Source organism: Alternaria rosae, assembly GCF_020736505.1.
Source record: "Alternaria rosae strain MPI-PUGE-AT-0040 chromosome Unknown BKA58scaffold_1, whole genome shotgun sequence".
Taxonomy (NCBI): domain Eukaryota; kingdom Fungi; phylum Ascomycota; class Dothideomycetes; order Pleosporales; family Pleosporaceae; genus Alternaria; species Alternaria rosae.
Genome location: NW_025763570.1, coordinates 2,938,326 through 2,950,489, shown reverse-complemented (window position 1 = coordinate 2,950,489; position 12,164 = coordinate 2,938,326). Strand labels below are relative to the sequence as shown.

The 12,164-nt window shown below is 52.9% G+C and overlaps 3 protein-coding genes across 3 annotated transcripts; all 3 read left to right on the top strand.

Moving 5' to 3' along the window:
- Positions 1–643: 643 nt before the first annotated feature.
- On the top strand, positions 644–1,263 carry BKA58DRAFT_396705 (mitochondrial succinate dehydrogenase cytochrome b560 subunit C; the record flags this gene model as incomplete). Its single annotated transcript, XM_046171375.1, has 2 exons — positions 644–735; positions 822–1,263. 2 exons carry the CDS (start codon positions 644–646, stop codon positions 1,261–1,263), a joined length of 534 nt encoding a protein of 177 aa, XP_046031296.1.
- An 804-nt stretch (positions 1,264–2,067) lies between these two features.
- Positions 2,068–7,087, top strand: BKA58DRAFT_373276 (uncharacterized protein). Its single transcript, XM_046169199.1, has one exon. The coding sequence runs from the start codon at positions 2,339–2,341 to the stop codon at positions 6,659–6,661; it is 4,323 nt and encodes a 1,440-aa protein (XP_046031295.1). The 5' UTR covers positions 2,068–2,338; the 3' UTR covers positions 6,662–7,087.
- Positions 7,088–10,930: 3,843 nt separating this feature from the next.
- Positions 10,931–12,103, top strand: BKA58DRAFT_447011 (ankyrin repeat-containing protein YAR1; the record flags this gene model as incomplete). The annotated part of the gene is made up of 2 exons (XM_046174210.1): positions 10,931–11,126; positions 11,175–12,103. The coding sequence occupies 2 exons, from the start codon at positions 10,931–10,933 to the stop codon at positions 11,624–11,626; spliced, it is 648 nt and encodes a 215-aa protein (XP_046031294.1). The 3' UTR covers positions 11,627–12,103.
- Positions 12,104–12,164: the final 61 nt, after the last annotated feature.

Sequence of the window (12,164 nt, the reverse complement as noted above, 5' to 3'; positions counted from 1 at the left end):
CGTTGTATAACACCAATATTTCTTTGTTGTCTACATTTTTTGGACGACATCGTAGGCGCAAGACGAATGTGATAACAGGAAATCTTAGTCAGAGCCTGCGCATGGCCGGTTCCCAAGATGGGCAGATGGGTGCGCGAACGAAAGCTCCACACTACAATGCTGCAATTGCGCATCTCATTGCTTCGCATGAGATGACATGGCGAGGCCTTCATAGAGGACAGCTGTAGACGTCACGCAAAAACACAATATGTAGCCTTGATATGAAACTCGTGCAGACATAGTCTTAGTCAACACAAGCGATTAATACAGGCAGTCCCTCTCCGATCCCTCCTGAGCCCCATCCACTGACATAACGCCAGCAGACAAAATAGGCCGTCACTCCCGCAGTTCAGCACGTCAAGCGCTCCTTGCCGGCGATATCGAGGTTCGTGAAGGAAAGGAAGTTGGCAGGGCGCGCGCGAGAAAATATCGGGTGTCCGCCAAGTGCGTGACTAAGCCGCGTAATGCTGGGCTGCTGATTGGATGGCAAGGGGACCTCGGGATTCGGGAAGATTTGGGCTGGCGGCACTGCGCATCATCGACAGTCGACAACCACCACACGACACCTGACGGCTCTGTCGATTGGCATCAGAGAAACTGCACAATGGCTTCTCAGCGGGTATTTCAACTTGGCCTGCGACGGGCGGCCGCGCCTGGTCTGAGGGTACAACCGGCGGGACGTATGGTCCAGCGGAGGTATGTCACAGCAGCATCGAGCTTCCTCGCATCACTTGTACCACCTATAATCATGCGCCCGTGGATGCTGACAATGGAAAACGTAGACTCGCAGCGACCGAACACGCCTCGCAGTCCGAAGCAGCCGAGATCCTTGCTAAGCAGCGCATCTACCGCCCCGTCTCCCCCCACCTGGCTATCTACAAGCCGCAAATCACCTGGTACGCCTCGTCGCTCAACCGCATCACGGGAATCACCCTCTCCGGCTCCCTCTACCTCTTCGGTATCGCCTACCTGATTGCTCCTTACACTGGATGGCATCTCGAGACACAGTCAATGGTGGCGGCCGTTGCTGCATGGCCCGCGGCTGCCAAGATGGGAGTGAAGGCCTTCTTCGCTTTCCCGTTCTTCTTCCACAGCTTCAACGGCCTGAGGCATTTGGCGTGGGACGTGGGTATCGGATTCAAGAACCAACAAGTTATCCGAACCGGATGGACCGCTGTCGGATTGACGGTCGTCATGGGTCTTTACTACACCTTCCTCGGATAAGCGACCGCACTCGGATAGAGTCAGTAGGGTGGTGAAGAGAGACGGGAAGCGGTCGAAATGGTGGCGATGAAGGAGAATAGCGAGACAGTAGAGGAGGACACGGACGGAGTGCAGGAGGAGAGATACGCAGGGTTGGAAGTGGATTATTTCTTGGAGGATGACCAAGAGTACGAGCAACATCTACAGAGTCCATGTCAATTGAATGACAATTTCTTTCTTTGCATATTCGTGACTGGGCTCTGAGCCAGGTGGTGGTGATTCACTGAGCGTGTAGAGAACCGGCGTTACTCTTCTTTACACGAGCGTACGAATAGCAGTCTATCGAACTAATTGAGGACATGAGAATACATTGACCATGTCGAAAACCAAGATAGCGTCATCTGGACAATCGACAGACGTGAACGAATTAAACCAATACACGGCACGCAGTGCCAGTGAGCAATGGAAGATGGCAGTCTAATATAGGCGGGGGCCAATGCGCCTGTCAAACCCAAGGCGGCGAAGAGAGAAGCGCAACGCTTGGTCACTGACTGCCACATGACCACGCGTTTTGGCGCGTAGCCGTATTGGCTGATTTGCAGTAACCACGAAAGACAGTAAGCATCTGCGCCTTGCTGTGAAGTGCACTCAGAGATGAGCTTTCGCCATGGAAGATTCACAAGCTCCCACGGTGCTTGGAGATCTTTTCTACGATGTGAGTACCCGTCTTCTGCGTCGCGTCTGGGATAGCGTGTTGACCCCGGCCGCCGATCGCTCGAGTTGACTGACGCCACACCAGGACCCATCTCAACTCTCCCAGGCTCTCGAGCAGCGGGCCTGCAGCGACAAGCCATTCCGCTTCACCACATCGACGGAAAGCCCGCACTCAGGCAACCACGCTCCTTTAGTCCTGCCCTCGGCCCAACACACGGGTTGCGTCTCTCTGCACCTGCCCGTCGTGCTTTCCCCGATCAACCGCGCTCTTTCCCCACGACGCGCCGCGACCACAAAACATGTCAAGCCCGCCGCCTTGCCCACCCACCACAGCGCGCCCACAACCACTGGCAACATAAAACACGGGGACAGCGTGTTCAAGATGTACCGCAGTTTCAACATGATGGATGCGCCGGGCGACACCCAGCCGGACAGTCAGATGCTGAAAACATGGACGAGCGGCATATACACCAGCGAGGGCAAAGAGGTCAATCCTCCCAAATCGCTGTTCGTGGACCATTCCGACGACGACAATGGCGACGACCTGCCTACAGATGAGATGGACATAGTTGCATCGAGTCAAGACCAGCACATGCCAACGCCTACGAGCCCTACCGCAATCGACGCCGACGAAGACGCTTATGCGCAGAACAGCATGGCGCCTACGAGTCCCCTCAAATTCCAAACACCGGCATTGGCAGACAGGCACAGAGGCAACTCTGGCCAGATGCTGAGCTCGGCCGTGCGGACAAACACTACGCCTGCCACTGCTGCTTCACCCTCGCTGTTCTTTCCAGCTTTCGACAACGGAGGCGATAGTGGAATACAGCATATCTCGCTCACACAGGCCTTCAACAACACCCAGGCGCCTACCTCGCCCGCTGTAGGCGGTGTTACAGAAGATGTAGTTTTCACGCGCCCTTCGCCCAACTTCAGCCACTTGCGACACTCCAGTCCGATTCCCGCCTATTCCAGTCCCATCAAAGCCATGCGCCCCGATACACCCAAATCTGACCCCATCGTGCGATCATCCAGCGAACCACGAGCCGAATACGTCACAATGAAGCAATCGCAGGAGAAGCGGAAGCCTTCTATAGGAGACGAGCATAGCATGCCCATAGACCAGGATAGCTGGCAAGAGCTGTCTCGGAAAGTGAAGGCGCAGAAGGCAAAGGAGCATGCCCATCGCCGGGCTGCCAGCTCCTTATCACACATCTCGGTGCCAACGCCATTGGTATCGCGATCCGGAAGGAAGCGCATACAGGATGTCGGCTTACCATCGCCTGTCAAGTCGAGAAACTCACGAGGTGGCGAACATAGTGAATGTCAGGATGACGATGACGAGACAATGGACGAGCAGTCACAACCCATAGTGGGGAACGGGGTGAAAGACTACAATACCGAACAATTGCCCGACGAGTCGTCACAGAATGCGACCCATACCGCACGGACTAGAGTGAGACGTAATAGCAACGACAATAGCGTGCAGGTTCCCAAGACTTCCTCGCACCCTCACCGCGCCTCACGAACTTCTACCCAGCAAGCAATTCCCTCCTCGCAGCTGCAACACGAGTCGCAACCACGGAACGAAAAGACACAGCGATATCTACGAGACACAAATCAGCCACCTAGCAGTAAGGAATCAGTTGCTGTTATGGACTCGCAACCAGATGCAACTGCAGACTTCGATAGTGTACCGCGGCCGAAATCGCTGCGATTCCCATCGTCACCATCGATGAATCAATACAGTATCAACCAGACTACTATGGCCACTAAGACCGGATATACGAGTCAGGTCATCTCTTCATCAATGCCCCCCATGCCACCCAAGTCTAGCCTGGACGACGACGAGACCCCCGACGGGGAAGAGCGCGTACCCAGTAGCCCTCCACTTCTAAGACCTGAAGACGCAGAAGCAGAAGAAGGCGATCTGGAATACGATGAGCACACCTACGACGAATACGTAGAGGGAGCAGCTGAGCGGGACACTGCGACACCGACTATTGAAGAAGACACCGTTATGGATGAGGACGAAGACCTACCGCTTGCAAACGAGGAGCTCAATGGCAACGCTACAGTGGGACTTCAAGGTGAAAAGTCGGATGAGGAACTGGATCTCGTCCAACCCGGCAAAGTGGATATGAGAATCGACCAGGAAGTCCCGGAAACCTTTGAACAAGATCAATCTATGGATGACATCCACGATGGCGATCTACCACGGCATAATCCGACTACGGAGCCACTCAAGCCACCGAGCATGCGACGTCAAAACACCGTGCCAGAGACTGACGCGCTCGATGAAACGCAACCGACGTTCTTCACAGATGATATGTCTGCTGAAGCCACAGGGGACGACATTGCTGTGCCCCGTGATACCAACAGTACAGAGGCTTTCCAGACCGCTCAGGAAGAGCATAGCCTATCTGAGCCGAACAAGGCGGCACCTGTTAGCTCAAAAGACAATGGAAGCGATGTGATCCGTGGAAATAATCGTATCCATTCTATCGATGATATCTACAATCTACCCGAGACACAGCAGTCAGCAGCAGAAGAAGAAGAGATTGAAATGCCACGGTTGAGTGGTCTTGAGGATGACGATTGCGATGTCATCATGGCTCCAACTTCACCAGCACCGCCGTCTACGAAAAGGCGCAAAGTTACATACACCGCGAAGCGTAAAGTCTTTCGCAGTCCACCAAAGCCGACAACAGACAAGGACTCACTTACAGAGCCGCCCAAATCACCCCGTCTCGAGCAGGTTCAGCACGCGCCCGAAGACATTCCGCCGACTGCGCCAGTTCGCGCACGGGAAGATCAGGGCGCATTGGCCGCCACGCGTGAGAGAGAAGCGGTACAGGTCCCATACAAAAGAACGACATCTTTGAAGTCAAAGATCTTGCCAAAAGCCAGTAGAACCCAGAAAGAGAGGCAAGGCGCTCTGAAACCAGTATCCAGAGAACTCTTGCAGAGCTTGTCTTCACCAGCGAATTCACCAGCAAAGCCAAAACCTTCTTTGGAGGTGCGAAAAAGTACTCCACTCACTCCACCGAAGCACCAAGAAGTAGTCGCCGATAGACCAGTCGATGTCGAGATGCTAGACACTGCTATTGAGCCGGATGAGCCCGTCAGCTCCGCACCCCATTCGAGCAATGTTGAAATACCACTAGAAACTTTATCGCAACGTGTTACAACCCCACCAGGGGAAATCATTGTGCCAAACAGGGTCTTCGCGTCCTGGCCAGGGAGCCATTACTATCCTGCCACATGCATCGGTCAGGCCACCGCCCGTCAGTTGCATATCCGCTACGACGACGGTAACACTACGTCAATGGATGCAGTGCATGTTCGTGCTCTGAGTCTCCGCAGGGGTGATCAAGTCAAGGTTGACGAACCCGGTATGAAAAAGAATATCTATGTCGTTGTCGATTTCAAGGATAGGGTCGATGACCTCAGTGGTGCAGAGTTCCCCACTACTGACCAACGCGGATATACGACAGTTGTTCTGGAAGAACGCGCCCGAGAGAGCTTGCCAAAAGCTAAAGCAATGCAGCCAGCGGAGCACATATCTGTGCCCATGGGTAGCATCTACCTAACCGCTTCACTCTGGAAGCGACTTCGCGATCGATCCTTCAACTTCTCCCCAGCCATCACGCCAGCAAGGCCAGCTTCTCGTATTGGCACTCCTGTTGCCGATCCATTCACAACACCCTCTTTCAGCCGACGAGGAACAGGAGTGCCATCACTGCTGAAAGATGTTACCACACGTGCCGCGTCCGTAGCATCTACCGCCCGATCCGGCAGTGGCGTGTTTGCGAACATGGCTTTTGTTCTTACTTCTACCGCAGCAGACGTGGACAAAGAGGTTGTTGCTAGGCAAATCAAGAGCAACGGCGGACAGGTCCTGGAACAAGGTCTCCACGAGCTTTTTGAGAGTGAGCCCAGCGAGGCACCAACATCATCTCAGAGCCGTCGTAGATCGGGCTCTACTATCGAGGGGTCTGCTGTACTGGTGCTCAAGCAAGCATACAGAGACTTGGGCTTCGTCGCTCTCATCTCTGATTCTCACTCTCGCAGCACCAAGTACATTCAAGCACTCGTCCTCAATGTTCCGTGTCTGCATCTTCGCTGGATTCATGACTCGCTGAACGCATCTCGCGCCGCGCCCTTTACGCGATACCTTCTGCCCGCTGGGGTTTCCAAGTTTCTCGATCCGAACGGTGTTGTGCGGTCCCGTACAATGGCTCCTTACGACCCCGCTGGTGAGGACGTCTCCTTCGCCCAAATCATACAAGATCGTGATCTTCTTTTCCAAGGCCAGAGCGTCCTCCTCATCACCGGCAAATCGAAGAAGGAAGTCGAAAAGCGACAGCCATTCGTCTTCCTCTCCCACGCTCTGGGGTCTGCTACAGTCGGTCGCTGCGCCGATCTTGCGAGCGCATCTGATATGCTCACTAGCGGTAAGTGGGACTGGGTGTATGTGGACAACGGCGAAGGCGGTGTCGCAGAGGCTGCCGCAACGTTGCTCGGTACCGAGAAACCTGCTGGCAATGGCAAAGCTAAGAAGGCCAAGAAAAGGAAGAGGGATGAGACTGAAGTGCAAGAAGAGCTTCTCGTCAAAGGAGAAGTGAACGGGCTTAGGGTGAAAATTACATGTGCGGAATTTGTCATTCAGAGCTTGATCTTAGGCGCTCTCATTGAGGAGTAAACGTTTTTGTTTGTTCAATTTGTTTTTGTCTAGGGTCTCCTTCTTAGATGATGGTATCAGGCGTTTGACATGGCACATACATGCATGTAGCATGAAGTCACGTGCAGGAGGCGTTTGGGATACATGTACCAACACCAGCTTCACTTTTCGCCTGTCACACAGCGCGGCGCATGGCCCGACCTTTTTTTTTCCCTCTTTTCTTTGTCTATTCATCGATGATTGTCCAGCCAGCGTAGCATACACAGTACGAGGGCGCTTCCACTACCTTCCCGGCGTTGAGACATCATGTGAATAATCAAAAGCCTCGTATTGGCATATTCCATCTTAATTCTCGTGCATACCTGGGTACGTGCTTTGAGAAACTTCTGGTATCATACTTCCGTGCACCAGTAGGACGCATTAAGACAAGTGTATGAGCAAGTGTGGGTATCATCAAAGATTTGTCCAGTTCTGGTATCGTTCTCTACGAGTACCAGCACCATGCATCAGTGAGCTGCACAAGCATGCGCCACCTCATTAGGCACAGTGAAGTATCTGGTATGCTGAAAGTGAAGAAGATTGTCATTGCCAAGACGGATCACATTGATGCATGTTATCGAACGGAACGACTGCGAAGCATGCGTAGCAGTTGCTGTCATGGTAATCCCCGTGCAAATTTGTTTACGGCCCGAAGCCTCTTCTTGCATGCTACGCAGTGGGCAGCGCAAGCACGGCTGTTTGTACGTAAGATCACTCAATGAGCCCAAGAGCTCGGGAGCGTGTGCACAGAACTTTACTGAGAAGACGCGCCCCTCTTCCCGCTACGTCTACAGCTCCAGTTTCACAACCCGAGTGGTTTCCTTAGTGAGAACAAGTCGCACATCAGTCTGTTGCTGGCTTTTCTGTTTTGATGATAGTCAGATGGGGTCACGGTCGCCATCAAACCCAATACGCAACAGAGCAAATGATGGGCCAAGGCAGAAAGACAAGCAGGGTGACAAGGAGCAACAAACCTGAATCGGATGTCCCGTTGATGGATGTCACCCGTTCCTTCCGCTAAGGCACTGCAATCACGTCTAACACAAGTGTAGCTGTCCTGCTAAAGCATGTTGACGCCCCTTGCGAGACATGCGACAGTATTGGCATGTGAAGAGCAAGCAGTGCGCATGTCCATCCTTCGTATGAGCAGAAATCCGTGGATGCAAGCACACTCTTCCGCAAGCGAAGGATCGCGAAGAGCGCTTAAGGTCCCTGTCTATCCATGTCCCGCTGTTGAGATCATGCAAAAGCTTCTATGCCGGTCCGCTAGATCAGCGCTCATCTGGGCGCACCGCCGTTTAGAATTAGCGTTGAACTGAATGAAAGTGCCTTTGTTGTGGAGCTATCATGACTCCTCTTCAAAGATGCGATTTGTTAAGCGATCGGAAGAACAGAGCCCACGATAGTCCGAGTCATGTTGAATAAGAGAGGGGGCCTTATCGGTAGGATAGGCGGTAGGAGTAACTCCCGTCTGGCTGGCAATGACGGTAGTGACAGCCGCAGTGGAAGGGTCTTGCCTTCGGATAGCATGCCGTGGCTAGCTCATTGGCTAGCCAGCAAGGGAGCTAGCGTGACCCTACTCCGAGAAAGAGATATTGCAGGATCTATGTCAAGAAAACCCCTCAGACTTAAGCGTTGAAGACATGGAACCCGTGAGCGAATTCTCTGAAAGTCTGGAGTGGATGTTCTGGAATGGTACGTTGTCCTTCTCAACAATTTGAGCAGCTAGCGCCACCCGAAGCCGGCCTATCACACCGATCGACGTCTGCGTAGACGTTATGGGCTTACCGAGCCTCAGTGGAGATGCAGCATACTTTGCCCATGTATGACACGATGTCTTGCATAAGATATAATGCGCTGCTGACCTTCAAATTGGCCACAGAGGAAGGATTTGGAGGCTGGAGGCGTCGAAGGAATCCTACAGCTCCACGAATCTTGTCGACAAACGGCTTGAGGTGTTGGTATTGATGCAGCCACGCGGCGCAGCAGGGCAATGTGAGCCGAGAGCTAATGTTGCGATACCCACACCTCCGAAAGGTGATACGCGGCTTCCCTTAGTCGAGCATCGGTACATTCGCTGCACCAGACCAGATGCAGGAATTACTATCGATGTAGTGGCGTTCAAATGCCGCTTCTCCCCCTTGCACAGTTCTTAGCGCAGGCGTCGCTACGAATTCCACGTCCGCGGGGTAACTTAGTGTGCGGCGTGAGAAGCCTAAAAAGTAAAGTAACTTTTGAGAACGTCCTCGAAAGACCAATGGCACCTGTACCTTAAAGCGGCGGGGGTTGAAAGCAGTGCGGGTGTATTTATGGTGCCGCTCTGGAGATTGCTCGTTCGGCTTCTGCCGCGTGCGACATCTCTGCGACGTACTCGATTGTTGTCATCTTGGTGGAAAGTAGGTAATTCGATGTGAACATTCCGGGTTCTTATGTGACCACGCAGGAAGCTCCATATCAGGCAATGACTGCGAATATGGCTATCTTCATGAAGATCTATTCTGTTCCCGTTTACTGTATGTGTATCGCATAGCGCCGTATGCCTTGATGGACGTTGCCGATCCAGGATCGCGGCTACGCTGTGCACTAGGGTAACTTCTCGGGCGATGTCTGCTTTTGGCAAGCGATACGCCAGATTGTTTTCAACAACTGAAGCGAACAAGCGAGCGTTAAGAATCCGATGCGGAGTACCAAGTGCGGAGTGTCTCTGAAGTTAAAAGCCTATTCATATCAGCCTGACCTGAGTGGTTGTAATCTTGCATGACTAGGTTCGGCTCTGATCCGAACGGACAATGTTCCAGCTTCATCTAGGTAGATATTAAGGTCCGTGCCGATCCCAGTGACAATCTCTCCTTTCAAATGTCCAGGCCTTGATCACAGGAGCAACCTCACAGTGGTACAATTCCTTCCGCTCTAGATTGGACATTGGAAGATTTCTGATCAGACGTTCGTGATCGGACCGATTTCGTCGAGCGCGATTGGTGGGAATCCGAGTTGAAGCTCTGAAACGGCCTCGGCAAGACGCGTAGTGCAGTCTCCGAGGTACTTGCTTGCCCAGGCCTGTTAGGATCTTGGATTTTCGCGGGAAGACCAGGTTCAGGGTACAGCGGACCTTGCGCAATCTATGCTTGGGCAAGGGTTAGCGGAAGGATGAAGGTTTGAGTGGGAACACGTTCAAGCAGTCGAGCCGACCTGCGTTGGGAAGCTGAGTATTAAGTGGCAGGTGTAGGCGAGCCGACACTTTCATGACGTACGCCGCATAGGTAGACGTTTCTTTCTGCAGGTCGCAGACGAATGAGACCATGTAGGGAAGAAGCGAAGCCGGGAACTCCGTTTGCGTGTTAGGTCTGCTTCAGCTCGTCTTGCTTCTCAACAAAGTAGAATAACCAAAGTAGGGTCATATGAACCCAGTTTACCGCTCCGACACAAGACGGCAACCGGGTAATTCCAATGTGGCGTGGGAGCTTCCCGTCCCCATTCCAATGTGACACAGCCACACGTCCGAACGCTTAGCTCTATCAAATGCAAACCGAATCGTGAGTTGGGTGCTGGAACAAAAATGCCCATAATCTTCAGAAGTAGCATCATACACTTGAGTGCATGCGATAGCCATTCGCTGTTTGGTTCGCAAACCCTTTCCTACTAGTTGAGGAGATGGTACGTAAGGAAGGTTTCGAGAGTAAAATCCAGAAAGCACCGTCCTCTCGTTTCTGCTGGTGCTAAGTCGTTATGTCAGTCTGTCAAAGCCGGTGTGGGAACGAAACTGTCAAATGCACAAGCGAGCCAGGGGCAACTCCGAATATGTAAGTCGGTAGACACTGACAGTCAAAGACAAGCTAGAGCATATTGCTGCACGTCATCGTTCGTGCATGCGTGTTGACCTTCTAGCGCTTCCATAGATTGATTGCTATACCTTCTCATTAACAGTGCAGGATCTGCGGTAAGGGTGCAGTATCAAGTAGAGATTTCGGTGATGAGAGGAAGATAAGGGAGTAAAACCGCTTGTTTGAGTATAGTGCATGACCAGGAAGCGTGCGCACTTGCATATGTAGAGTGATGAGAGGGCAGGTGCAGCATCGGTCTCGGACGGTGGATTGCAGCCCCGAGAGGTCCTTCAGAAGCTACGGCCTGTTCTGGACTAGCAGCTAGCAGTCTCACTTGCACCCCGCCCCCGCTTTCCTCATTGGGCAGACTTGTCAGAAAATATTTACTCGGAATCACTGAGGTCCCCAAAGCGCAAGCCGACAAGCAGAGATGGCAGGACTAGACGAAGATGCTATAGACGAGGTCTTGTACCTGGCGCGCGCAAACGAACCTTCCGAGCTTGATTCGTACGTCTCCGAACTATCCACACAGACCAAGCGATCGAAAGCGGAACTGTTCGCTGCGGCTACCGACCCATACTCGAAGAATAGCGCACTGCACTATGCTGCTGCCAATGGTCATAACGGTGATAGTTCCAGTTGTGCATGGTCGAAAGCCATTCTGACTCGCATAGATATCATCAAGTTGCTCTTCTCGACAAGCGCAGAGAAGCCCGAACCGGCATTTCTCAACGCGGTCAACGATGCAGGAAACACTCCCCTTCACTGGGCTGCGTTGAATGGCCACCTCGAAAGCGTGAAACTCCTAGTACAGTCCGGCGCCGACGTCACCATCATCAACCGAGCGGGCCACGATGCGGTCTACGAAGCGGAGATCAACGACAAGAACGAGGTGGTAGACTGGCTGCTCGGAGCCGTGGAAGAGCTGGAGAATGGCATTGGACAGAATGGCCAGACGGGAGCCGGAGACGCAGATGACAACATGGATGATGCGGATGCAGAAGTGGAGTGCGCCCAAGACAGCAATGCATCGGCGCAAGGGGTCGCAGCCGAACCGACAGTGGAAGGCGTTCGGAAGCAGATGGCGGACATGAGTACCCAGGATGTCGTGTCGAAGGGTGGCTGAAGCAGCTGTATCGTTGGCCGCAATATACGTATATTAATGACGGCGTGCGACCTGCAAGGAACCTGATCGCATCGGGTTCATGGCAAGGCCGGGCTCCACGTGGCACGAGCCTGTGCAAGACAGCCACAGTTCCGGGGCAAGGTCTAGAAAGATGGACGCGGCGCATAAGAGAGCAGTATTGGTTGATGAACAAGGCAACAAAAATGCCATTGTATCTATGGGTCATGCACTGAAGTGTACAAGACCTTGCTAGCTTCCAGTTATGACTACGAGCAATAGAGGCTTACTCCTGCTGGCAAAGCCACCTATATCCAGACGCCTAGTCAAGAAAGCAGACTGGCTCTCATCATTGGTCATCCGCTCGAGTACACAATGAGCGGTCATCATGCTCATGTAAAGCATGTGGTTCATACCACGACGCTGAGCGAAGACGCACAGTCCCATCATGCTATACTATCGCATCCAAAGGCACCAGAACAGACGTGAGACCCTACCTTGACAGATAGACATGCAATCATCAATCCAAGGGTGTTGCCCA